This window comes from Plecotus auritus (assembly GCF_963455305.1).
Source record: "Plecotus auritus genome assembly, chromosome: 7".
Lineage (NCBI taxonomy): Eukaryota > Metazoa > Chordata > Mammalia > Chiroptera > Vespertilionidae > Plecotus > Plecotus auritus.
In genome coordinates, this window is record NC_137774.1 from 15,440,655 (window position 1) to 15,465,442 (window position 24,788).

General features: G+C 54.3%; 2 protein-coding genes across 12 annotated transcripts; one reads left to right on the forward strand and one right to left on the reverse strand.

The window, feature by feature from the left end:
• Positions 1–9,479: 9,479 nt before the first annotated feature.
• On the forward strand, positions 9,480–14,695 carry SLC25A39 (solute carrier family 25 member 39). Of its 5 annotated transcripts, none has more exons than XM_080677290.1 (12): positions 9,480–10,239; positions 11,133–11,232; positions 11,354–11,413; positions 11,533–11,577; positions 12,048–12,178; positions 12,538–12,605; positions 12,740–12,864; positions 13,043–13,216; positions 13,556–13,665; positions 13,854–13,935; positions 14,016–14,096; positions 14,180–14,695. In XM_080677290.1, exons 2-12 carry the CDS (start codon positions 11,148–11,150, stop codon positions 14,293–14,295), a joined length of 1,077 nt encoding a protein of 358 aa, XP_080533416.1. In that variant the 5' UTR covers positions 9,480–10,239; positions 11,133–11,147; the 3' UTR covers positions 14,296–14,695. The 5 variants fall into 5 exon arrangements, with proteins under 5 accessions (XP_080533416.1, XP_080533419.1, XP_080533417.1 ...); XM_080677293.1 differs by having other exon boundaries at positions 9,480–9,977; positions 12,069–12,178; XM_080677291.1 differs by having other exon boundaries at positions 9,490–9,977.
• Positions 14,696–15,345: 650 nt separating this feature from the next.
• On the reverse strand, positions 15,346–24,527 carry RUNDC3A (RUN domain containing 3A). Of its 7 annotated transcripts, none has more exons than XM_080679042.1 (12): positions 24,149–24,523; positions 20,411–20,526; positions 19,934–20,067; positions 19,675–19,760; positions 18,809–18,898; positions 18,612–18,692; positions 18,296–18,461; positions 18,032–18,189; positions 17,126–17,263; positions 16,908–17,014; positions 15,851–15,948; positions 15,346–15,659 (listed from the first exon to the last, which is right to left on the reverse strand). In XM_080679042.1, exons 1-12 carry the CDS (start codon positions 24,253–24,255, stop codon positions 15,384–15,386), a joined length of 1,557 nt encoding a protein of 518 aa, XP_080535168.1. In that variant the 5' UTR covers positions 24,256–24,523; the 3' UTR covers positions 15,346–15,383. The 7 variants fall into 7 exon arrangements, with proteins under 7 accessions (XP_080535168.1, XP_080535169.1, XP_080535171.1 ...); XM_080679043.1 differs by having other exon boundaries at positions 19,934–20,082; positions 24,149–24,521; XM_080679045.1 differs by lacking the exon at positions 15,346–15,659 and having other exon boundaries at positions 15,672–15,948.
• Positions 24,528–24,788: the final 261 nt, after the last annotated feature.

Genomic DNA, 24,788 nt, shown 5'->3' on the forward strand with positions numbered 1-24,788 from the left:
GCCCCCACTGAATACTGACAACAGCTCAGTTCGAGCCTCCCTCCCAGCCCACCTTGAGCTTTCCTGGCCCTTCTCCATGCAGGCTCCGCACAGGTCAGGAGAAATCTGCTCCAAGATTCAGTTTCCTCATCGGTAAAATGGGTACAAAGTAACTCCCACATGCCCTCTACATGGTCATGTGAGATTCAAATGGGATGATGAAAGTGAAGAGACCGTGTGAGCTGACACATTAAAAAAGGGAGGAGCCCTAGCCGGTTTGGCTTAGGGGATAGTGTTAGCCTGAGGACTGACGGGTCCCGAGTTCGATTCCGGTCAAGGGCACATACCTCGGTTGCAGGCTCATCCTCAGCCCCGGTCTGGGTGTGTGCGGGAGGCAACCAAAAGATGTTTCTCTGTCTCTCCCCCTCCCTTCCACTCCCTCTAAAAATCAATGGGAAAATATCCTCGGGTGAGGATTAACAAAAAAGAAAGAAAAAAGGGAGGAGTTTTTTTTAGGACATTAAAGGGGTTTCTCTTGCTAATCTGATAATTTGTCTCTGGAGCACTGGACCAGGGCTGAGGTGAGGAGGCAGCTCTCCCCACCCAGCTCTGAGAGGTCAAGTCAGAGTCACCTCCTGGGGCCGGAGGAGAAGCAGCTGCAAGGAGGGTGGAGAGGAGGGAACCACCCACTGGAGCGCCCTTTCCCTTCACACATCTCATCTGTCTAAACCAGGGGCGGGGAATGTCCGGCTCTTGGGCCGTGTGAGGCCCTCCATAGGGTGTGGCCTGTGAAATCATTTGGTCTGGCCCTGCCAAGGCATTAGGGGTGAGTTAATTAAATGTTTGACACATAGCAGGCTAATTTTTAAGTTGATAATTTTGTATGGCCCCCCGAATGATGTTGGATAATATAAATATCCAAATGGGCCCTAACCGGTTTGGCTCAGTGCATCGGCCTGCGGACTCAAAGGTCCCAGGTTCGATTCCGGTCAAGGGCATGTACCTTAGTTGCGGGCACCTACCCAGCAGGGAGTGTTGCAGGAGGCAGCTGATCGATGTTTCTCTCTCATCGATGTTTCTAACTCTCTATCCCTCTCCCTTCCTCTCTGTAAAAAATCAATAAAATATATTATAAATAAATAAATAAATATCCAAATGGCCCTTGGCAGAAAAAAGGTTCCCCACTCCTGGTCTAAACCTAAAGCTCTCAGCAGTCCTGGGAGGGAAGTAGGACCAGAAATATTATTATTTTTTATTTTTATTTATTTATTTTTTAATATATTTTATTGATTTTTATACAGAGAGGAAGGGAGAGGGATGGAGAGTTAGAAACATCGATGAGAGAGAAACATCGATCAGCTGCCTCCTGCACACTCCCCACTGGGGATGTGCCTGCAACCAAGGTACATGCCCTTGACCGGAATCGAACCTGGGACCCCTGAGTCCACAGGCCGACGCTCTATCCACTGAGCCAAACTGGTTTCGGCTATTATTTTTTATTTTAAAGATGATGAAACCAAGGCCCAGAAAGGAGACCAGTTCCTCCAATGAGTCAGCAGGGAAATCTGCACTCACATGCACTTCAGGAGACTTTAACTCAGTCTCTTATCTTAGGATGAGCTACTTGCTGGTTTACTTGATATCTGTGTTTTTAAAAAGCGGGTCCTGCTAATGTCTAAGATTCACACTGTGCCAGGTTCTGTACTAAGTTCTCCTGTAATCTCTAACCAACCTTGCCAGGTAAGTGCAGTTATTATCCCTGTCTTACAGTCAAAGAACTCAGATTCAGAGAAGTTAAGCAACTTCACTGAGGTCATGTGGTTAAAAAGACATGAAGCCAGGAACAGAATCCAGCTCTGTGTTTGCAACCACCACAATATTTTTTCCACGTAAATTACTGTGACATCCGGCCCCTCAGCTGAGCACTTCCTTTCCTCCCAGTCTGCTCCCCCTCCCTTGGCCTTCACCTTGGGTTAATCTCCAGCAGTGTCCCCTGACCCCTAGGTCTCCCTTGTTTTAGGCCATCTCAGGCCTTCTCTATCACTGACCTGTCCTGCTGCCCTCACAGGTGTCACTGCCGTCTACGATGGCCTTATTTACTCATTTGCTGGTGTCTCCTGCACTAGAAAGTGTGAGCAGGGACCTGTGTGGCTTCTTCTCTGCTGTCGCCAAGTTTCTACAACAGTATCTGGCACACCATCAAACACTTGAAAATTAAAAAGAGAAGAGAGAGAGAGAGAAATGCTCAATAAATCAAAAGGGAGCGCGCAGGGCAGAGAGAGGGATGGCCAAGCCTTTGGTCCAGGCCCAGCTGGGATAGCTCCTGCTCCGTTGGGATCACGGTGACCGGGGCTCAGCTTTGGCATGGTCACACTGTGGCCAGCATACTCCAGGCAGCCTTGGTCAAACTAACAAGCAGAAACTGCATCCCCCAGAGGCAAGGACATGACATGGGACGCAGGGGTCCTCAAACTACGGCCCGCGGGCCACGGTCCGCCCAGGACATTCATCCGGCCCGCCGGGTGCCGCTGCCTGTCCTGCTTAGCAGCTGACTCGTCCCAGGCCCGCAGTGCGCACAGGAATTTGTTCATAGTTTTTTTTTAAACTATAGTCCGGCCCTCCAACGGTCTGAGGGACAGTGAACTGGCCCCCTGTTTAAAAAGTTTGAGGACCCCTGGGAGTGCTGTGTGAGCTCACAGTCCTTTTTGAGGATCTTATATGCTCTCCTTCGATACATTTTCAGAAATTAAATTCAAAGAATATATTTTTCATATGGACAATGCTCTAGACATCTTATAAACTTCAGATAGTGTGTAATATGTATACATATAAAATACTGTATAAAGTATTTTTCACATAATATACTGTATAAAGTAATATAGAGGAAAATAGAAAGTAATTTATTTTTTTAAAATATATTTTATTGATATTTCACAGAGAGGAAGGGAGAGGGATAGAGAGCTAGAAACATCGATGAGAGAGAAACATCGATCAGCTGCCTCCTGCACACCTCCCACTGGGGATGTGCCCGCAACCAAGGTACATGCTCTTGACCGGAATCGAACCCGGGACCTTTCAGTCCGCAGGCCGACGCTCTATCCACTGAGCCAAACCGGTTTTGGCTAGAAAGTAATTTAGACTAAAATAAGATGTATTTCTGTATGTGAAAGTTCAGGCTCCGCTCAGTGAGAGAACAGAAGCTTGCGAATGCACACGGATCACTGGTGTTGGAAAACCAGAGCCATAAATGGAGACTCGTGCTGGAGTGTCATGTTAGCAACTCAGCTGGTGCAGGGCCAGGTGGTCCCAGGGACACCATTTTCTAAAATTGTGAATGAGCCTTGATAAAGTTTTAATGGACACAAAGTCAGATCTTCCCTAGGGTTGCATGGTAGTTTTATTCCTGGAAAATTCAGTGTACTTTAAAAACATTCAAAAAAGATGTGGGTAGCCCTAACCGGTTTGGCTCAGTGGATAGTGTCGGCCTGCGGACTCAAGGGTCCCAGGTTCGATTCCGGTCAAGGGCATGTACCTTGGTTGCGGGCACATTCCCAGTAGGGGGTGTGCAGGAGGCGGCTGGTCGATGTTTCTCTCTCATCGATGTCTCTAACTCTATATCCTTCTCCCTTCCTCTCTGTAAAAAAATCAATAAAAATAAAAAAAAATAAAAAGATGTGGGTGGCCTGGCCAATGTGGCTCAGTGGTTGAGCATTAACCCCTGAACCAGGGCGTCACAATTTGATTCCTGGTTCGATCCCCTGAGGAAGACAGCCAATTAATGATTCTCTCTCATCATTGATGTTTCTATCTCTCTCTCCCTCTCCCTAACCCTGTCTTTAAAATCAATAAGAACATACGAAAACCCAAAAAAAAGATGTGGGTGAAATAGACCTAGCTTCCAGGTCAGGTAATGAACAGGTTTCTCACCTGTGTAATTGTCCAGAAAGACAGGGGAAAGTTGAGAGGTGTGCGGGACAATTCCTTGATGTGTCAGACTGTCCTACCCGTTATAGGGTATTTAGCACACCTATCCTGCCATCTGTCAAAATTCGGGAGCCCCAATCTCTTGACCACTACAAACAACCTCATCAATGTTCAAAATGTCCCCTAGGGGGCGGTAGCGCCCCGGTCGAGAACAGCTGCCTGGCACCTTCTCTGGCGCTCTGCTTTTTAACTTAACTCTACCTTTGAGATTGTTTTACATCATGATGTGGAGATCTGCATCCCTTTTCAGACTGCGTGGAATTCCATAGCATTCTGCTGTTACAAACCAGGCTACACCATAAAGGTCATTTCGCACATGCGGAAGCCGAGGGGTGGAGGAATTCTGAGAAGTGGCCTGGCTGGGCCATAGCATTTGGGCAGTGCGAGTTTTGATAGTTGTGACCAGAAACTGCCTCCCACGGAGGTAGGTAGTGAGAGAGCTGGTCCAGAGCTCTGGGAGTCAGCCTGGAATGGGGGTGGGATGTCAATTCCAGAAAATCTTAGCCAGGAATCCTTCCCCTCTGAGGGTCACTTCCTCAGACCACAACCAGGGTCCCCCTAGTAAAGCCTTGGGTGTCCAGAAACTCCCTAACTCACCTTCTCAGACCACGGGCGAAGGGGAAGGAGGAGGGCCTTCCCCTAGACAGGCTGATCCTGGCTATTATATTATTTCTTTTCTTTCACCTTCAAAAAAAGACAGGTCCTTGCTCTTCTGATTCTGTAAGCTATACAGGGTGGGGCAAAAGTAAGCTTACAGTAATGAGTACAAGAAACAGTTTATTCTTATTTTTTAATATATTTTTTATTGATTTCAGAGGGGAAGGGAGAGGGAGAGAGAGATAGAAACATCAATGCTGAGAGAGAATCATTGATCAGCTGCCTCTTGCACACCCACAACCCAGGCATGTGCTCTTCACCGGAATTGAACTCGTGACCCTTCAGTCCACAGGCTGACACTCCATCCACTGAGCCAAGCTAGCTAGGGCCATATGAACGACTTTTAAACCTACTTTTGCCACACCCTGTATGTATGTATTTCAGTGGAGGAAATCCTTCTTCCCACCAACTTTTTATTTTGAAAACCTTAACAACTTCAGAAAAAGTGTGCAAGAATGGCACAGTAAGCGTCTATGTACCCCTTCACCCTGACTCCCAGTTCACATGTTGCTACATTGGCGTTATCTCGTGTGCTTTTTTCTGAACCATTTGGGACTAAGTTGCTGACACTCAGCCCGAAACATTTCAGTGTGCACTTCCTAAGAACAAGGATGTTCTACAAAACCACAGCATGGTGATAAGAAATAAAACATTGATAAAGCAATGACTACTGTACAGGCCTCATTCAGTTTTCTCTAGTTGTCCCAATAAAGTCTTCTATAACTCCTCCTCCTCCCTGACCTCAGGGTTCAATCAAAGACCTGAGGTGGCATTTAGCTGTGAGCCTGGGTTTGGATTTCTCCTCTTGGGCTCAGTGGTCCCCAAACCCTTGGCCCTGTCCCCAGGAAGGCAGCAGTAGGGGGAGACAGTGCTGGCCCTGAGCTCAGAGGTGTTGGTGGGATCCCTAGGAGGGACCTGAGCCTTACTTCAGCCCTATAAACATTTTCCTAGGCCTTGAAGATGCAACCTGGGGAGGCGGGGGGCGGGGGGAGCGGGGGGATATTGCCCCTGCCCCAGGGCTGCCCTGGAAGAATTCAGCCTCACAATAAACTACTTTCTGTTTATGTTGCTCTCCCAGTGCTAGGCAAGGACTGTCCATCCGTCCCCACTAGAACCCCTGGGGCTGCTACCATTTTCTCCCTTTTGGCAGTTGAAAGGAGTTTCTGTTTTTCCATCTGATGAGGAAGCCAGTGATGGCCACGTGAGGTCACATGATAACTCTGGAAGGACCACTGGGTGTGACCTGCAGCCAAGTCAGCCAGGACACTGGCTGCCTCCTCCTCGGGGCTCCAGGCTTGCTCCTGTGGGCGGCAAGTCTAGCCAAGGCTGAGGTTCACGGGCGTCTCAAGGCTCCAGCTGCACCCTGCAGCCACCATGATCATCCCTGGGAAATGCCTCCACTGGCTGGTGATGTCTCCTGTAACTCCTCCCCCTCCCTGAACTCAGGGCTCAATCGAAGGTGCCACTTGGCCTTTAGCTGTGAGCACGGGTTTGGATTTTTCCTCTTGGGCTCAGTAACCTCTCCCGTCTGCCCAGACTACTGTCACCGCACTGTGCTTTCGTCACACCAATGACTTCCCAAGGTTTCTCAGCCCCAAAGCATTTACCTGTGGGGGAAGGCAGGGACGTGATCTGCTCAGCTCTGGGCCCCTGACAGGGGCCACAGAACTGTTTGTTGAGTCTTCACATGGCTTTTACAGACATGACTTTAGCCAAGACTGTGTAAGTTAGGCAGGACCGGGGACATCATTTCTATTTTCAGATGAGGAAACTGAGATGTAGCAACAAAATCTCAAAGGCATGCTATTGCAAGAAGAAACGCAGAAATGAAGTGCAAGTCCCTCATTCTACTCTGGGGGAGGCAGGCTCAGAGGTCACTAGGTTTGATTCCTGGCTCTGCTACTTCATAGCTGTGTGAACTTGAATCTGGGAAGGAAGGGGTATAAGGAGTGATAACTGTCTGTACCTGCATTTGGAGGTAGAAGTAGGACCAGAAACAGAACCTGGTTGCTCTAAAGACCCTTTCCTGAACTTTCTGTGCCACAGGTTCTGGGAAGCAATCAATAATAATAAAAATAATAGTCATTGAGTGCTTGCCACCTGCGAGACAATGCTCTTACATTTTACAGCTATTAATCCGTTAAATCCTCACATAATTGCTGTGAGGTAGGTGCATTATTATCCCCACCAGCTCGTTTTGTAAATGGGGAAAGTGAGGCTTAGAGGCGTTAAGGTACTTGCCAGAGGTCACCCAGCTGCTGCAGGAGGAAATTGGAGCCAGGTTCTTGCCTCCCCGGTGCTCTGATCTTGAAGCAGACAAGTGGTGCTGCCAGACACACGCTGGACCAGGTGTACCGGTGAATAATGAGGATTTTTTTCAATGGATGGAGTTACACATATGTTGATATACCGTATATGTGATTTGATATGTATGCTATTTTGTTGTATTGACAACAAGCTTCAAAACTTCATATGTCAAATTTTCTGAAGGTGTTAACATCATACCAGTAGGTATTTTTACGGTTAAAATTTTTGAATTTTGCCCTAACCGGTTTGGATCAATGGATAGAGCAGCAGCCTGTGGACTGAAGGGTCCCCTGGTTCGATTCCAGTCGAAGGCTTGTACCTTGGTTGTGGGCACATCCCCAGTAGGGAGTGTGCAGGAGGCAGCTGATCGATGTTTCTCTCTCATCGATGTTTCTAACTCTCTCTCTCCCTCTCCCTTCCTCTCTGTAAAAAAATCAATAAAAAATAATAAATAAGTAAATAAATAAAAATTTTGAATTTCGTGCCAAAAAAGGAGCATTTGCGGGAAGTTTTAATTCATTACTTTATTTTGAAGAAAAGTGCTGCTGAAAGTTATCGTATACTTCGGGAAGCTTATGGTGAACATGCTCCATCTCAAGATACTTGTGAACGCTGGTTTAAATGCTTTAAAGGTGATGATTTTGATCTGAAAGACAAAGAACGTCCAGGTCAATTTGAACCATGCTTTGACTATAAAATGACCAGAATGGGCCAGAAGACACAGCAAAGTAATTTTGTTTCATGATGACACACCATCACCCACTTCAAAACCAGTTAAAGACACGTTAAAATATCTTGCCTGGGAAGTACTAACCCACCCGCTGTATTCACCAGACCTTGTTCCTTCAGATTACTACTTGTTCCGGTCGATGGCACACGCACTTTCAGAGCAGCACTTCAAAACGTACGAAGAGGTGGAGAATTGGGTCTCTGAATGGTCTGCCTCAAAACAAGAAAAGTTCTATTGGGACGGTATCCACAAACTACCTGAAAGATGGGGAAATGTATAGCTAGCGATGGACATTACTTTGAATAAAGCACTTTTGATGTTTCTCTTGAAATTATCGTGTTTTCTTTGATTACAAAAGCCGCATTATTAACCAGTTCACCTGGTATTTCTTGGCGTTCTTGGGGCCTGAGGCCTAAGTAGATGAAACAGATGAACAGGTCACTGGGTTGAGAATGAGGTGGGGTGCAAGCTGCTCTGGACTCAGGTAGGTGGCGGTTTGAATTCTGGCTCTTTCACTTGAGTGGCTTTGGTGCGATTTGACCTCTGGGGTCTCTGGGGTTTTTCATTTGTAAAATGAGAAATTGCATGAGAGAAACCTGGGTTCTGCTTCACACTAGATTCATTACACGAAAGAACCTCAGTTTCCTCCTCTGTAAAATGGGGAGAGTAATCTCTGGGCTGATGGTTGTGTAACTAACTGTAGGGGTAAACCGTAACTTTGAGGCTGTAAAGGACCTTAGTAAAAGCTGGGTTTTCACCTGAACCAACAGTTTATAAAATGATTTTGTATTATTTCAGACCTCAGCTTGGTTTGGGAAGGAAACGGAAAGGGTGCCCTCCCCTCCCTACGGTCCTTTATTTTATTTTATTTTATTTTACTTTATTTATTTTATATTTTGTTTATTTATATATATTTTCCCCCTCCGGCCCTTTAGACGAGCGCCCACTTCACCAGTCACAGATTGCATTCTCCACGCCCACAGATTCGGGCTTCCCAGCAGTGGGAAAGCGCAAAGCCTTTTCTCAGGGAAAGCTCATGGTTGGCCCTTTGGGATCCACGTGCTAACCTCGCGTGCGCCGGCTGGCTGCGCAGCTTCTAGGTCTTGACCCGACCCTTTCTGGGAGGCAATTTACGTTAAAGTCACGGCCAACCCTTCTTAAAGGTACAGTCTCTCACCCAGTGTGTAGTTTTTTTTTTTTTTTTGGGGTTTGTTTTTTTGTTAGAACAAACTATCAGGCTGCACAAAAGTTTTAAAGACGAGGCAGGTGGTGGAGTTGGCCGGGGAGAGAAATGTGTCTCCCTGAGAAGTGGGATCTGAGACGTAGGCGTAAGATTTAAGCCCATCTGCCACCCCGCGAGGCAGGGTAACCTGGCCGATTCCAATCCCGAGCTCTTAACTTGGAGCCTCAGTTTCACCAGCTGTAAAATGGGGTGAATAATAACCGACCTCTAAAAGATTTGAGACGTAGAAGATAAAACGGTGTGAGCCCAGGCTGGTTTGGCTCAGTGGGTAGAGCGTTGGCCTGCGGACTGGAAGGGTCCCAGGTTCGATTCCAGTCAAGGGCACATGCCTGGGTTGCCGGCTCGATTCCCAGAGGGGGGCGTGCAGGAGGCAGCAGATCAATGATTCTCTCTCATCATTGATGTTTCTCTCTCTCTCTCCCTCTCGTTTCCTCTCTGAAATCAATAAAAATATATTAAAAAAACAACAACAACGGTGTGCGAGTAACCAATGTCGGTCCTCTTCTACCTTACTCATCCTCTCTTGTCCGAGGCCCAGAGCGGCTGGGGGTTGAAATGCCCAAGGTCACGCGGAGGTGGGACAGAGCCCAGGTTGAAGCAGGGACTCCCCGCTTCCGGACCAGCCTTTTCTCTCTGTCCAGCCTGCCAGCTCGTCTAACCTCACTGCGCACAAGCGCACGGAACCCTCCACTTTGTCAAGCGGTTTTGGAGCTGAGTCTCAGTCTGTCAAATGGGATGATGCCAGCTGATTCCCGTCTGAAGCGGTCCCCGTGAAGTTGTAAAAACCCAGCCCTGCGGGCAAATGCTTGCCATCACTCTCCGATTGTCCGCGGCTTTGGAACGGATTCAACACCGCCCCCCCTCCCCCCGCCACGCAGACTAAGCCACTGAGGAGGAGGGGGAGAGTGCATTCACGCTGTCCGGCGAGTTATTGAGGGTGTGGGGTTCCACGTGCAGCGGCGGCCGGAGGACTAGCTGTGGGGCGTGCGGGTTGTGAGAATACGCTGTCAATGCGGTGCTGCCGATAGGTCGCGCGCGACGTGGAGACCCGCGACCTTGGCTCGCGGACCCGGCAGGGTACTAGCTGCTTGGGGAAAAGGGCTCCGCTGGTTCCCAGGAGGCCTCGAGTGGGCGGGGCCGGCGTCACTCCGGGTGTGCAACCGGTCGGCCCGTGGAGGCGGGGCCTCGCGGCGTGGTACGGGGGCGGGGCGGGCTCGGCGGCCTTCCTCGTCGGCCTTGGAGCGAGGTGAACGCGCGCGGACCCCGCACCGGTCGCGGACCCGCCATGGGCCCGCCCGACCCCGGGCTCCGCGCCGCGCGAGTACCATCCTAAAGCCAGGTGGGCGGGGCAGGACCGGGACTGAGGGCCCGGCTAGGGATGGAGGCCGGAGTGGGGTCTCTCGGGGTCCCCAGGAGCCTGAACCGGGGCTGGGCTGGGGGCGCGGAGTCGCGGTCCGTTGCGTCAACCAAGTTGGCTTCACCGGGAGTGGGGTCCGGGAGTGTCGCCGAGGGGCGGGAACAGATCCTGTCTCCCCCTTCCTGCTTCTCGCTCTCTCGGTCGAGTCTCCCGGCCTGTAATTTTGGGGAGAGAGAGCAGAGAGATTGTCCTCAACCTCGCCCCAAGCCGAGCCTTTCCGGCCTGGGATGGGGTGCGGGGAAGGGCCGGGCGCCCAGCCTGCAGTCGGAAGAGAGCAGATTTGCTTACACATGCCCTGCACTGCCGGGTCCCACCTCTCCACGCTCGGTGACCCGTGGCTTGCATGTGCCGGCCTCGGGGCTGAGGGCTGTAATAGAGGGGCGCGGGGAGGCGGGGGTGTTGGCTACGGCGTTTTGATCTTGGGGACGCTGGGGCCAAACCAGCACCCTGGCTGAGGAGGTGCCCAGTAAGCCTGCGTGGTGAGGGCGAGTGAGGACTTGGCAGCGGGCCACTGTTGCCCATTAACTAACCGGTGACTATCCCGGTTTCCTAATTACTCCCAGAGTGACCTTGAGCAGGTCGCCTCACCTCCCGGAGCCTCAGTCTCCCCATAGGCAAAGTGGAGATGGCAGTAAGGGCTTTAAAAGGCTCTTGTGATGATCCCTGGAACTCATACTCACGGCCCTTCCCCGCACCCCATCCCAGGCCGGAATGGGGTGAGCGGTGAGAGTAAAGTCCGGAAGCGCCCTGCCTCCGTTTTCTCAGCCACTGATTTCTGTTTTGTGAGCTGGAACTCCTGGAGCTTTGTTTTTCAGAATTGAAGCTACAAGATGGCTGATCAGGACCCTGGGGGCATCAGCCCCCTCCAACAGATGGTGGCCTCGGGTGCCGGGGCTGTGGTCACCTCCATCTTCAGTAAGACCTGGGGAGGTGGGGGAGCGGGGGGGCAGGCCAGAGACTGAAAGTGTCTTGGTCCTGGAGGAGGTGTCAGGAGTGGGGCCTTGAAAGGAGTCTTCAGCCCTGCCCTCTCCCCTAGTGACCCCCCTGGACGTGGTGAAGGTCCGCCTGCAGTCTCAGCGTCCCTCAGTGACCAGCGGTGAGTGTCCAGCCCTGGAACCAGTAGGGGGTGGTGTCTGCGCAAAAGGATCTCCTAGAGATGGGATCCCTGGGGGAGGGGGGCGCTCTCCTGACTTGAGGGGCTACCTTGTATTTTAGAACTGATGCCTCCCTCCAGACTCTGGAGTCTCTCTTACACCAAATGTGAGTGCCCCTAGCCACAGGGAGCCGTGAGGGTCAGGGGAGGGAGTGCCCCAGTCTCCCCAGGGCACCTGTGAGCCTTGGCAGCTATGGACTAGCACAGTGGTCAGCAAACTCATTAGTCAACAGAGCCAAATATCAACAGTACAACGATTGAAATTTCTTTTGAGAGCCAAATTTTTTAAACTTAAACTTCTTCTAACGCCACTTCTTCAAAATAGACTCGCCCAGGCCGTGGTATTTTGTGGAAGAGCCACACTCAAGGGGCCAAAGAGCCACATGTGGCTCGCGAGCCGCAGTTTGCTGACCACGGGACTAGCACATGCTCCCAGGTCCTCCCAGCCAGCCCTCTGTCCTGCACATGAATACCCACCTGAGGACCCCAGCCTCTGCTGGCCCTCCCGGGACGGGGCTCACCACCTCCCTGCAGGGTTCCAGGGCCATGGCCTTCATTGTCCCCTCCCCTTCCCCAGTGCCCTCTCTCCGACCCACAGGGAAGTGCCTCCTCTACTGCAATGGTGTTCTGGAACCCCTGTACCTGTGCCCGAATGGTGCCCGCTGTGCCACCTGGTTTCAGGACCCCACTCGCTTCACTGGCACTATGGTGAGGAGCAGCTGTGCCCTCAGCTGGGTCTGTCAGAATTCCTGAGGGATAGATGGCTGGGCAGCAGGCCCAGGAAAGAAGGACTATAACAAAGCATGTTGGGGCAGCCAGTTCGGTTTGGGAAAGGCTCCCCTGAGGAGGTAGTGCCCTCCGTGTGGTTTTGAAGGGTGAACAGGAGTCCACCTGGAGCCAAATGGGGACTGGCATGTGTGAAGACCTGAGGGGCTGCTGCCTCCCAGCAGGACCCAGGGCTGTGGGCAGAGGCGAGGGCATCGGGTTAGGGCCCAGCCGGGGCCAGCCCCTTCACAGGCCTCTTTCATGTTCATCCCTCCTGCTCGGGCTGATGTCCTCTTGGCCAGGATGCCTTTGTGAAGATTGTGAGACACGAGGGCACCAGGACCCTGTGGAGTGGCCTCCCAGCCACCCTGTGAGTCCCCCAGGCCTGCATGCTGTCTTCCCTTATGCCCTGCTGATCTCTTGCTCCCCTATTGGCTGGCTGGCTGGGGCAGGGAAGGCCTGGGGGGGTTGGAAGTCCCAGCTAATGTCTCTTCACACCCCCAGGGTGATGACTGTGCCAGCAACCGCCATCTACTTCACGGCCTATGACCAACTCAAGGCCTTCCTGTGTGGTCGAGCTCTGACCTCTGACTTCTATGCACCCATGGTGGCTGGTGCATTGGCCCGCTGTGAGCACAGCCCTGGGCCCTTGATCTCCCTTTGGCCCCAGCTCTGCCTGAGCTCAGTCCTAGCTCCCAGCTTCACTCTCTGCCCACTTAGGGGTGGGGAGATGTCTTGGGCTCCCAGACCCTGGGGCACACTGCCATTAGGACCTGTGAGCTGATCCCTCCCCATTGTTCCCCACAGTGGGCACCGTGACTGTGATAAGCCCCCTTGAACTGGTACGGACAAAGCTGCAGGCTCAGCATGTGTCATACCGGGAGTTGGGTGCCTGTGTTCGAACCTCCGTAGCTCAGGGCGGCTGGCGCTCGCTGTGGCTGGGCTGGGGCCCCACTGCTCTTCGGGATGTGCCCTTTTCAGGTAGGCACCAGGGGCGCAGGGGATATGGGGTAAGGGGACCCTTGGATGATGCACGGGAGGTCTACAGCCAAGTTCCACCTTTGATACTACTGACCTTGAAGTCACATAACTTTTCTGAGCCCTATCTCATCTGTGAAATGGGCTCAATGTACAGGGTATTTGCCCAGGTTTTCACGAGATAATTCCTGCAGAGAACCTGTTACAGAAACTGTAGTGTAGCAAACAGGCCTCTTAACTGGGAGGGAGTGGTTGTCATGGGATAGGTCAGTGGAAGAGGGTGGTATGGGGCCCACCCTTCTGCCTTCCCCACATCTAATGAGTGTATCTTGTGCCCCCAAGCCCTGTATTGGTTCAACTATGAGCTGGTAAAGAGCTGGCTGAGTGGGTGCAGGCCAAAGGACCAGACATCAGTGGGCATCAGCTTTGTGGCTGGTGGCATCTCAGGAACGGTGAGTTGACTGGGCTGGGGGTGAGGCTGGCAGAGGTGTCCTTGATGGCAGTGCAGGAGCTGCCTGTTGAGAAGCAAGCTCACCCTCCCTGGTGCTAAGGCTGGCAGACTCTGGCTGGGTGCAAGGGATGGGGGTCCTGGGAATGGAGATGAAGCCTCCCCACCCCCACCCCCGACCCCCGCCCCCAGGTGGCTGCCATCCTGACTCTACCCTTCGATGTGGTGAAGACGCAACGCCAGGTTGCGCTGGGAGCCGTGGAGGCTGTGAGAGGTGAGGGGTTTGGCTGGCATGGTGTGGGGGCAGGTGGGGGTCCAAGTGGGGTTTTACTGGGTTATGCCTTGTGCCTGCAGTGTCACCTGTGCACGCCGACTCCACCTGGCTGCTGCTGCGGAGGATCCGGGCCGAGTCTGGCACCAGGGGACTCTTTGCAGGTGAGTGTCTGTGTCCAGGCCCTGGTGAGGTTGGGGCCCTCTGGGACCCAGCCTCTGACCCCAGCCTTGCCCTCTCACTGCAGGCTTCCTCCCAAGGATCATCAAGGCCGCCCCCTCCTGTGCCATCATGATCAGCACATATGAGTTGGGCAAAAGCTTCTTTCAGAGGCTCAACCTGGAACAGCCTCTGAGCCAGTGAGAGGAACGAGGGGAATGAGGGCCCCATCTCTTCCTTGGATGGTGTGGGGCAGGAGGAGTCTGAGCCAAGTGCCTTGTCCTCAGGGGAAGGGGCCTCATTTTTTTCCTCTCAGCTCAGCCCCAAGGGTACCAGCCCATCCGTTGGGCCTGCCCAGGCCCCTGTCAGACAGCTTTCTTCCTGCTGGTCCTCATCCCAAGCCCCAAGGATAATCACTTTTCCACCCCACCCCCCAAGTTCAAGACCAAATCTGTTCACACTTTCCTCCCTCTGCCCTCTCGCCCATTTTCCTGTGTTTGTTGTAGCTGGGCCTGCCCCCAAGGCCCACAGAACCCTGGACCTGGCCAGTCTGAACCTACTGCTGTTAATTCATTGAGTGTAAAGATGATGAATTTTTCTCCAGTGTCTGTGACTGCAGGGGCAGGGGGCATTGGGGTTGGGGGAAGCAGGACTTGGTGAGTGATTTGCATGGAGGAGGCCTGGAAGGGATCTTGGTGGGTATAGGCTTTGGCTGCCTGGGTGGTGCTCATGTAAAGGACCCCCCAGTTTAGTGAGGACCCAGAGTTGGGGTCAAAAAGCAACCTTGATAGTGTTAGGGCCAGGGTAGAGGATGGTGAGGCATCCCCAAGGGCACACTTATATATGACAGGAGGGAGGGTTGCTTCACTGCCAGGCTTTGGCCTAATGGGAGGGTCTGCACCTTTGGGCCAAAGCTGAATTGTGCAGGATGATGGAGAAGGGTCCTTCCTCCCTGGCCTTGCCTCCATCCTGCCCACCCCCCACGACGTTCATTCTCTTCTCTGCCTGGAGTTGAGCAAATTCTTAGAGTGTCAGGTTGAAGGGGTATTTATGTGTCTTGGTCCTGCTCTGGGTGGACTAATACTCAGGTGCTTCATACACAAGTCACCCACTCCTGAACTATTCAGACCCGCCTGCTCCCTCGGGGCGCACACTGATTCTGTGGTGCAGCATCATGTGGGCCCAGCACTGGCTCTGCCATATCCTGCCGACCTCAGGACAGGGTCCTGTCCCAGCCCCCACAGACAAGGCTTCCCTCAGTCCTCTGGTTTTTATTTGCCTGATTCCCTCCCTCAGAGCCCCTGCGCTGGGGGCCGAGGAAGAAGTGACTCCAGGGAATGAATACAGGACAGACAGGAGAGGTGCGGGAGATGAAGGTGCTGAGGCTGGGCCACCAGCTCCTGAGGAGGGTGGGGAAGATGGTGAAGAAGAGTCCCAGGAGGGAGCAGCCAGGCATCGGTCACCAGAAGAATGGAACAAGCTTCCCCAAGGACTTGCTGTGGCCTTGGCGATCCCACCTTCCTACCCAACCGGCTTCTCTTGGTCACCCTGCTTCCTTGGGCAGGAAGCTAAAACCAGAAGCAAAGGGTTTCGATCCCAAGAGACCTCTGGCTGGGTGGGCAGCGTTCTCTGGCAGGTGGCCTGGATTGGGGGACTCGGGAAAGGCGGTGGGTGTCTATGCCCTGGCAAGTGGGGCTGGCACAACCCACACTGTTCAGCTGGGGCTCAGTGCTGGGCTGCCCTCAGGACTGTCGCTCACCAGGCACTCGTTGGATTTGAAGCTCGCCAGGGACTTGCAGCTGGGGATGGAAGCCAGGGAGCCGCAGAGGCCCAGCATGGAGGGCGTGGGGTCCTTCCCTGGGGAGAGAGGGTGGGTGAGGCCAGGCCAACCAGTCTGCATGGGTCAGGGCCTTGGGATCAGACCACCCCCCACCAGGAGACGCCTCATTTCTGCAGCATCTGCCATTTCCATGAACCTTGTTAAGCACCTGCCTGTGCCATACGCAGCACAAGGAACACTATGGTAATCGTCAGTTTATGTTTCTGTCTCCCCGAGGTTCATCCGCTCTCTGTCCATTTATTAAACACACAGTTCTGTTCCAAGCACTGGGGATACAGAGAACAGACTGGACACAGTCCCTGCCCTCAAGGAGCTCACAGTCTGGTGGGGAGACAGACACATGGACAATCAAACAGTGTGGCAGGGTCACATGTTCATAGCCTGCCTCGTCTCGAGATCTAGGGTCATCCAGTACAGTGGTTTTTAGAAAAGACATGACATCCAGGCACCAGGAAAACTAGGGTGGGAAACCAAGATGAAGCCATGGGGAGGGCAACACAAAATGCATGCGTTGAAGTCCTGGGCATTCGCTTGAAGGGAGCCACTAATTTGGCTCAGAGCTTCCTGGCAGCCAAAGAAAAGGGGGAGACAAGGGTCAGGCACGTGGTTCACAGAGTGCATGAGATATGAGCTAATTAGGCAAAGACCTCCCGAGCATTTGAACCCCTTGAGGATGTCTTAACAAAAAGCCATTAAGCCCTCACCACATGCCAAACGTGATCACTGATCAGCATCCCCACTTTACAGATGAGAAGGCTCAGCAATGTGAATAACTGACCAAGCTCCACCACCAGAGGAGGCGCAGCTGGGGTTTGCACTAGGGGCTGCCCTACACCCCAAACCAAGCTCTTAATCGCTGTGCTAACCTCTCTGGAAGGGCTGAGTTCAAGGGAATTGACCAGGGCCTGACTACAAGCCCCAAGGCCTGGCCTGAGCCCTTCCTGGAGGCATGCTGGGTCTGCATGGAGGGGCTCACCGATGGGGCCCCAGGGCTCCTCATCCTGCTTGCCCTCTCCCAGGCGCTGGGAGTCCGAGCTCAGACTGGCTTCAGCTGACAGCCGCTCCGTGCTCATGAAACTGTGTCTGTGACAGAGTAGAGAGCTGGTGTATGGGCAGAGGCTTACCGCCCCCCCATGCCCCTCTTCCCTCGGAGGCACCGGCACTCAGGCCCAAGCTGAGCCTAGCTGTGCTTACCTCCGGTACAGCCTGGGGTTGCTGACACCCTCAGCCCCATTGAGCGTTCCCAGTGATGGCCATTGGTTGACCAGGGACGTGGTGAGCTCCTTGGAACCCTGGACTAGGGGAGCGTGGTCGCCAGGGATGAGACCTGTCCTGGGATGGGGAGGTGGGGGTCAGGCTGGCTGGGAGAGGGAACAGAAGTAGGGAAGGGAGTCTCAGCAAGGGGGAGGGGTTAGGGTTGAAACCTGGGTAGCAGAAATGGGGACCGAATGTTGAGGATCAGCGGGGCAGATTCTAGAAGCCAGTGGAGAGTACTGGGGGTCAGAGAAGTGACAAGGATTAGTGCCCTCAGGTTGGGGGCTGGAGGGAGAAAAGGGTGTCGTGGGAGTCAGGAGAATGGTGTAGGAATCCTGAAATGTAATTAGTGGTTGGGGGCGGGGCGCGAGCTTGGGAATCATGCTGGGAGGTCATAAGATGATGGAAGGTTTAATGGGTAAATATCAGGGATGGGTAGGAGGTCAGGGGTCACCATGGGTGATGACAGTCAGTGGGTGTATGTAGCACATCAGAGAGAATAATTCAATGATGTTGAAGGTCGCTGAGTAACAGGTCCTTGTGAGTAATGTTGGGGCCCCTGGAATAATGTTGGATGGATGGCCATTCTAGCTGATGTCGGGTAATTGAAATGAAGTGGGGACGGGTTTTTGGAAGGGTCCCAGGATCTTAGTTAAGGATAACGTAAAAGGTTCCTGGGGAGATTTCAGGTAGAGTGATGGGGTCAGTGGTTTGATGCTGGTGATTGGTTGAGTTGGATGCAGGTATCAGGAAAGGTGAGGCTGGAGTCAGTAGGGGCGATGTGGGGGGTTCCCTGGGGTGATGTGTTGGGGGGGCCGGGTCAGGGGTCAGGGCGGCGACGCTCACAGCTGCTCCTGCAGCTCCAGGATCACGCCTTCCAGCTCCCGCTTTTCGCGTTGGTTCTGCGCTGCCGCCTCCTCCAGCTGCAGCTGTAGCCGCCGGTTCTCCGCCTCCAGGTCCTTCAGCTGCGACTCGCGCAGACGCACCAGCTCCTCCAGGTAGCCCTGCGGAGCGCCGGTGAGCCCGGGCGGGCGGAGAGGAGGGTCCCAGCACCGCCCGGCCCACCCCACTCCCTCCCAGCTGCCTGTCACCGCGCAGCGCAGCGCACACCTTCTGCGCGTAGACGATGCGAAACTTCTGTTCCATCTTGTGCCACTTGCTGTACCAGCTGTCCTCGTCCGTGACGAGCGGCAGGTACGGGTGCTCGGGAGAGTTGTCCTCGCTGGTGCTGCTCTCGGCGCTGTGCCGCTCCTCCTCATCCGTCAGGTAGTCGTAACTTGCGGGAGGGAGCAGTGGGCACCGCAGGCTCGCCCGTGCATCCCTCACTGCCCCTTGGACTGGGGGCCGCGGTGCCTGCCCCCTGCCCCATCCCCGTCCCTCCGGGCCGGGATCTGCCCGTACCCACCGCAGCAATCCAGCTTCTCACCTCTGGGTGAACTTTAGGTAGGGCGTGTAGTCGATGACCACGGGGGTCTTCCCATCCAGCACTTCACCCTTTAGGCAGAAGCTGAGAACAGAGAACCCACAGGGAAGGGGGTATAAGGGGGTGAGGGGGTGTACATTCGTGAGTGGGGACACCCCACCACAACCACCACCACACTGGCACCGACACCTAGGCCCCACCTGAAGTCTATGGCGCTCAGTCCTATCAGCATCCCAGTGAGGACCGTGGCTTCCTCCCTCAGCATGATGGCTCCTGAGTCATAGAACCGTCTGTGGAGAGTGGTGGTGGTGGAGGGACTTATGGTGCAGCACCCTCCCTGGAGCCCACATCTCTCAGGATCTCTTTTGTTGGTTTGCTACAAACCTTTCTTAGAGGAAGGAGGTATCTGCTTCCTGCTCATCCCTCAGGTGTGGGTCTTGTGTCTCCCTCAGATTGGGGCCCACTGGGAATATCACCTGTCTCCCACCTATTAGAATGTGTGTCCCCTGAGAATAGACTCTCCTCAATCTCCTGAGCTACCCGTTTCCCACCAAGTACTGAGTCACCAGATCCTTAAAAGGAGGAAACACACCATTCCCCACTGGCACAACCTGCCTGTGATCCTGCCCCTGCCTTGGGTGACTGATTGACATAGTGGGTGACAGGAAGGGTGACAGTGCAGAGAATGAAGCTCCGCATGCTGGGACTCTGCAGTCCCAATAGGTAGGGCTGTGTTGTAGGACATGGAACAAGGCCAAGTAAAATGACACATAGTTGAGACTTGTCCAGATGTGTGTCTAAAGGTAGAGATGTGTGAGTCTGGTGCTGGGAAGTGATGGGAGATAATGAATTTTATTTGGAAGAGGTGATGATGGCGCCAAAGGTGTGTATCCTAACTGCAGGCTAGGCTGACCTGTGGACAGACGGGGAGAGAGGGAAACTAGGTGCATGCCGGGAGTTGTAGTCCAGATATGAAAGGTTGCTGCAGGAAGTTAAGGATAAAGTGTGTTTAGGTAATGGACATACACACTGGGACCTGTGGTCTGGCTGACTGAGAGGGTCTGACCTGGTGGTCCGGGTGTCCCGCAGGGCTGTGGTGATGTATTCCGACATGCGCTTCTCCATCAGTGCTACTCGGATCCATGCCCGGCCCTGGAAAGCATGCTCACCTTTACTGAAGGGACTCGTGTGCACCATTGGGCCTGGACCTTCTGTGGCTGTTCTCCCCATTATCCATGGCAGGGTGAGGACCAAGGAGCAGGCAGTTCCCCAATATCCAGAGCTTGGAGAAGCTGCTCTGGTCCTGCCCATTGCAAGCCGCTCACCTTGGCTCGGGCTGTGCTGATGTTCTCCATGTTCTCGATGCTGCTCACACAGTTGTTGGGCACTTTGCTGCAGGCCAGCCGGATATAGTCCCAGAAGCCCCGCTGCCCATCTGAGCTGAACCAGCTCACTGGACCTGCTGGGGCACAGGCTGAGCCAGGGCAGGGAGGGGGCTCAGCGAGACAAGGGAGTTTAGAGAGGGCCCATGTAATGGGTCACATACATGCATAAGTGCAAGTCACGCACATACATAGTGCCTGCCCCAAACATATGTGCACACACATGCATGTACACAAAGGGCACATCCATATAACTGCATGTCCAGAAGACCCCTTCCCCTCTTCCTAACTCTGTGCATGAGTTGCTGTACATAGACCAGAATCGGGACCAGGGTCAGTGATGGGGTTCAGAAAGCCACAGAGTAGATCTGAGTGGAGGTTGGGAGGGCTGGGCAATGAGGAACAGGAACCTGGGCCCACCTTTGAAACGGTGGCTGAGGATCTGCTCTAAGATGGCTGCAAAATTCACAAACTCCTCGGATGAGTCATCGATGGGCTCTGCTGTGTACTTCTCCAGCAGTGTTTTCACAGAGAACCTGGGTGGAGGGTAGGGAGAAGGGGCAGGGGGTGTCGGGTGAGAAGACAGAATGATGGTGGCGGGGAAAGGGCATCAGGCAAAAGAGAGGGACAAAGGGCAGAGAAGAGGTCGTGAAGAGCATGGATGTAGCGGGTGGCAGAGGGAAAGAGGGTGGGAGACAGGTGAGAATAGAGTGACCATAGAGGTGCTGTGACATGGGAGTGCTAGGGCAGCAGGTGGGAGGCTGATTGACATAGTGGGTGACAGGAAGGGTGACAGCCAGAGAAAGGGAGCTTTGGGAACAAGGTATGAGAGGGGATGAAACAATAGGTAGCAAGTCCAGGCACCTAGAGCCGGAGGCTGTCCCGGAGCCCCTCCTTGCCCACCCTTTGGAGTGGCATTCTCTATGTATGTGTGTTGGGGTCAGCTAGGAGTTAGAAGCTGGTTTGTACCCCTGCACTGTGCTGTCTTCTGCTTTTTACCTTTAGTACCTTCTGGAGTGGGGGGGTCACCTGTGCCAGGGCTTGTGAGTTGACACTGAAAACATGGGGTGTGGGTATGCATGGTGACCAGGTGGGTTCTCAGCACACCAAGGCCCCCCTGTCCCCCTTTCCTTCCCAGCTTAGCCGCCCACACGCCAGCTGCCCAGAACCAGGAGGTGCAGAGCTGGGCTGGGGGAGGTGCAGAGTGTGGGCCTGGCAGACAGGCTGGGTGGGAGGGAGCATTGGCTGCAGATCTGTGGAAGGGGCCTTGGGGGCCCTGACACCTGGCTTCTCAGAGAAGGGAGTCAGGGGAAGCCAGTGGAGCTGAGGGACTGGAGCCCAGCAGCCCCCATCCCTCCCTGCAGTCCTGCTTGAAGCCCCAGCTCCCTCTGCAATCCCTACTCCTAACCCCTGCAATCTCCACCCGCCATGCTGCCATGTGTGGGGCAGGGCTGAGGGCACGGGTCCCAACATCCCCTTATTGCCCTGTTGTGGGTGGCAGAGCAGATACAGGGGTTGCTTGAAACTGTCCTTTCCCCCCTAAGCTTATCAAGGCCTGTAATTGGCCAAGCACTATACTTTGCAGTGGCATCTCATCCATCACTATAACAGTCCTGGGAAATAGTTCCTCTTATCATCAACATCATCCCCAGTTCACATATAAGGTAACTGAGGGTCCAAGTGTCGACTGATCTATTCAGAGTCACATCACCCAGCTTCTGAGGATTCAAGTAAGTATGTCTGATTCCAAAGCCCTTGCTCTTTCTGCTATATCTTGGTCCCCTGGTGGCTGTCAAATTCCCAAGGACCTAAGCAGCTCCTGCCTCCTCTGCCCTCTGTCCTCCGCTCTGTGCTCCAGCCCTGGGGCACTGGCCTCCTTGGCTCTCAGGCCAATGGCCCAGCTGAGTCCACGGGCCTTCCTTCCTTCCCTTTGCACTTAGAGTTGGTCTGGCATGAGATCAGAGCCAGGACTGTGTTGGGGTTGCACTAGGGGGAGGCAGCCTGGTGGACTCAAGTCCTGTTTCCTTGTGATACCCATGTGGCTTTGGACAAGTCATTTCCTCTCTCAGAGGCCCATAGTCTCAGGTGCAAACAGGAACAGTATTACCTGACGCATTAAATTTTGGTTCAGATCCCAGACAGGACTAGAAGGTGAGTGTGTGTAATCCTGAGGTGGTGAGAGGCTGGGCCATTAATGGGAAGGTTGGGCCTGCAGAAGGAGCCCGTGTTTAGGGTGTTATCTGGGCTTCACTATGCAGCCCCCACACCCTGACGATTTTGATCATCTGGGTCAGACCACAGTGGGGGCCCGGGGCTGGTTTCAGCACTGCAGCATGTGTCCGCAGGGGTACTGCAGGGATGGCCACCACCCCCGGGAGCTCCATGGTGTGCTCCCTGTTAGGAGGTGCCGTGGCTGCTGCAGGTTGCCATGGAGACAGGGAGGCCAGGGCCCAGGGGAGACCTCAGCTTGCTAAAGGGACCTGTTCTGGGAGCTGGAGGCAAACCATGTGACAGTGATGAGGCAGCAGAGGCCCGAGGGCTTTCTTAGCCTTTGTCATGCCCCTGATTCTCCCCAAACTCTATCTCTCACACTGCAGCTCTCAGCCCACTTTCAATCCACCAGAACCTCTGCTTCTGCAGCCTAGGCCAAGGAGAGGTCCCCCTTCCCCACACACTCAAGAGACCCAGCTGTGCTGGCTGGCAAGAGAAAGAAGAGGAACCTAGGAAGTCACGAGGGAGGAGAGGGACAGGAAGGGTGTCATCAGGACAGGGCTGTTGTGTGCCAGGCATTGGGCTAGACTCCTACATGGATTATGTCGTTACCATTCCTTGGCATGGCTGTTACACCTATAATAGGGGTGATGAGGCACCCAAGACCCGGAATGAGTAGAAGACTTCACCAAAGTTGCACAGCTAATAACTGATGGAGCAAGAGCTTGAACGTAGGACCATTTGGCCCCAAAGGCAGAAATCTAGTTTACACCACACTGGCAGAAGTTGAGGTGTGAGGGTGGAGGCAGAGGTCTACACTTTGTACTCATCCCTTCTATAACATTTCAGACATCTTGTCAGAGGCCTGATGTGCTGGGCACTGTGCGAGGCACTAGGGATCTAGTGGTGTGAGACAGGCGCAGTGTGGTTGGGTGTGTGCCCAGGAACCTGGGAGGAGCTAGAGGACACAGTAGCCAGGGCATCAGGTGGGCATGATTCCTGTGTACGGGCAGGTGGAGCCGGCAAGGGAAACCAGCTGAGATGTGCGCTGGAAGCTCCCTGCCTTCAGAGGTGGCACGGGGCTGGGGGGAGCAGGGAGATTGCAGGTGAAGGCAGCTGACATGGGGATCCTAGAAGGAGAGATGAGTATAGGTGAGGGCTGAGGTAGAGAGGCTGAGCTAATGGCATTCCTGGCTTCAGGGCAGGCCAGGGAGGGTGAGTCTCTGCAGGGCTGAAGTGGGAAGGTTCACTTCGTGGGCCCCAAGAAAGCAGGGGAATCTTCTCAACACTGCAACAGCCCCACCCTCAGGGACCAGTGGGCCTGCCCTTCCAATCTCCTCCCCTTGAACCAAGGAGACCCAGGTTTCTGCGGGGGCCCTCAGTCCTTCCCATGGCAAGGGCAGCACCCCTCATCCTTCACTGGATGAATTCAGGGTCTTTGCCCCCAGGCCCTGTTGACTCTGCCACAGGTTGAAGCTGCCCAGAGAAGGAGGGCACCATTTCTGCTTCAGGATTTGAACACTGGAAAATCTCCCAGAAAAGCCCCACTCCAGAGAGGCGAGGCTATTGGCAGGAAGGAGGGTATGCATGGAGGGCAGCCTCCCTGTCCTCAGCAAGGGAGCCAACCATCACCACCCCTCCCCCTCACGCACAGTGTCACTTCCTGGTTCTCACAGGAAGCTGCAGTACCAATTAAACACCCCCCACCCTCCAGGCCTCGGGCTGGGCATAGGCCTGGCTTGGCCTAGAAGGGTAGGAACCAGACTTCCAAACCCCGTCCCCGGTCTGGGCCTCAGAGGACAGTGGACTCGCTCCTCTTAACCCTGTGCCACCTTCCTTTTCTCCGCGGCTGCTGTGCATCCTCCCGCAGGCAGGCTCATCCCGGCTTCCAAAGCCGTCCCGACCCTTCTCCCGGACCACACCACCCCGCCCGCCAGCAGAGCCCACCTGCACACGGTAATCAGGTTCCTACGCTCCACGGCCACGTTGCGGGAAGACGCTTTCTTGGAGGACAGCCCCAGAGCCATGGTGGTCAGGACAAAGCTCGCTTCCATCCAGATGTGCAGCCCCTGCTGCCGCTGCCAGCCGCCTCTTACCCCGCCCGGCACCCCGGCCTCCCCGCCGGATCACGGCTGGGCCTTCTGCCCATCGGGGCCCCTCGACCCCTCTATGGCCATCCCCCTGCTACTGCGCGGGTGCCCGGCCCCTAGGCTCCCTCCCCAGGCGGCGATTCGGGAGCAAAACAAGGCCGGGGAGGGAGCTCTCCGAGGTGCTGAGCCGGGGCCCGTCACCCCCTCCTCTAGCCGTCTGCCCCCCCACCTCGGCCAGTGACGTCACGGCCCTTGGACTCCGCCCCCCGGCAGGCCAGGGACCAATCCGCAGAGGATGCAGGATTTCGTGGGGGAGGGGAGAGGACCAGGACCTCCGGGAGGGCGGAGGGCGTCCCTGGAAGAGGCAGCGATTGGAGGGAGTAAGAAGGGGTATCTGGCCTGTCCTCCACCCCCTATCCAGAGCCCGGGGACCCCTAGTCTTACGTCTCTGAGCTCCAACTCCTCTACTCTCCACTTTCTGACCTGTGGTCAGTGGT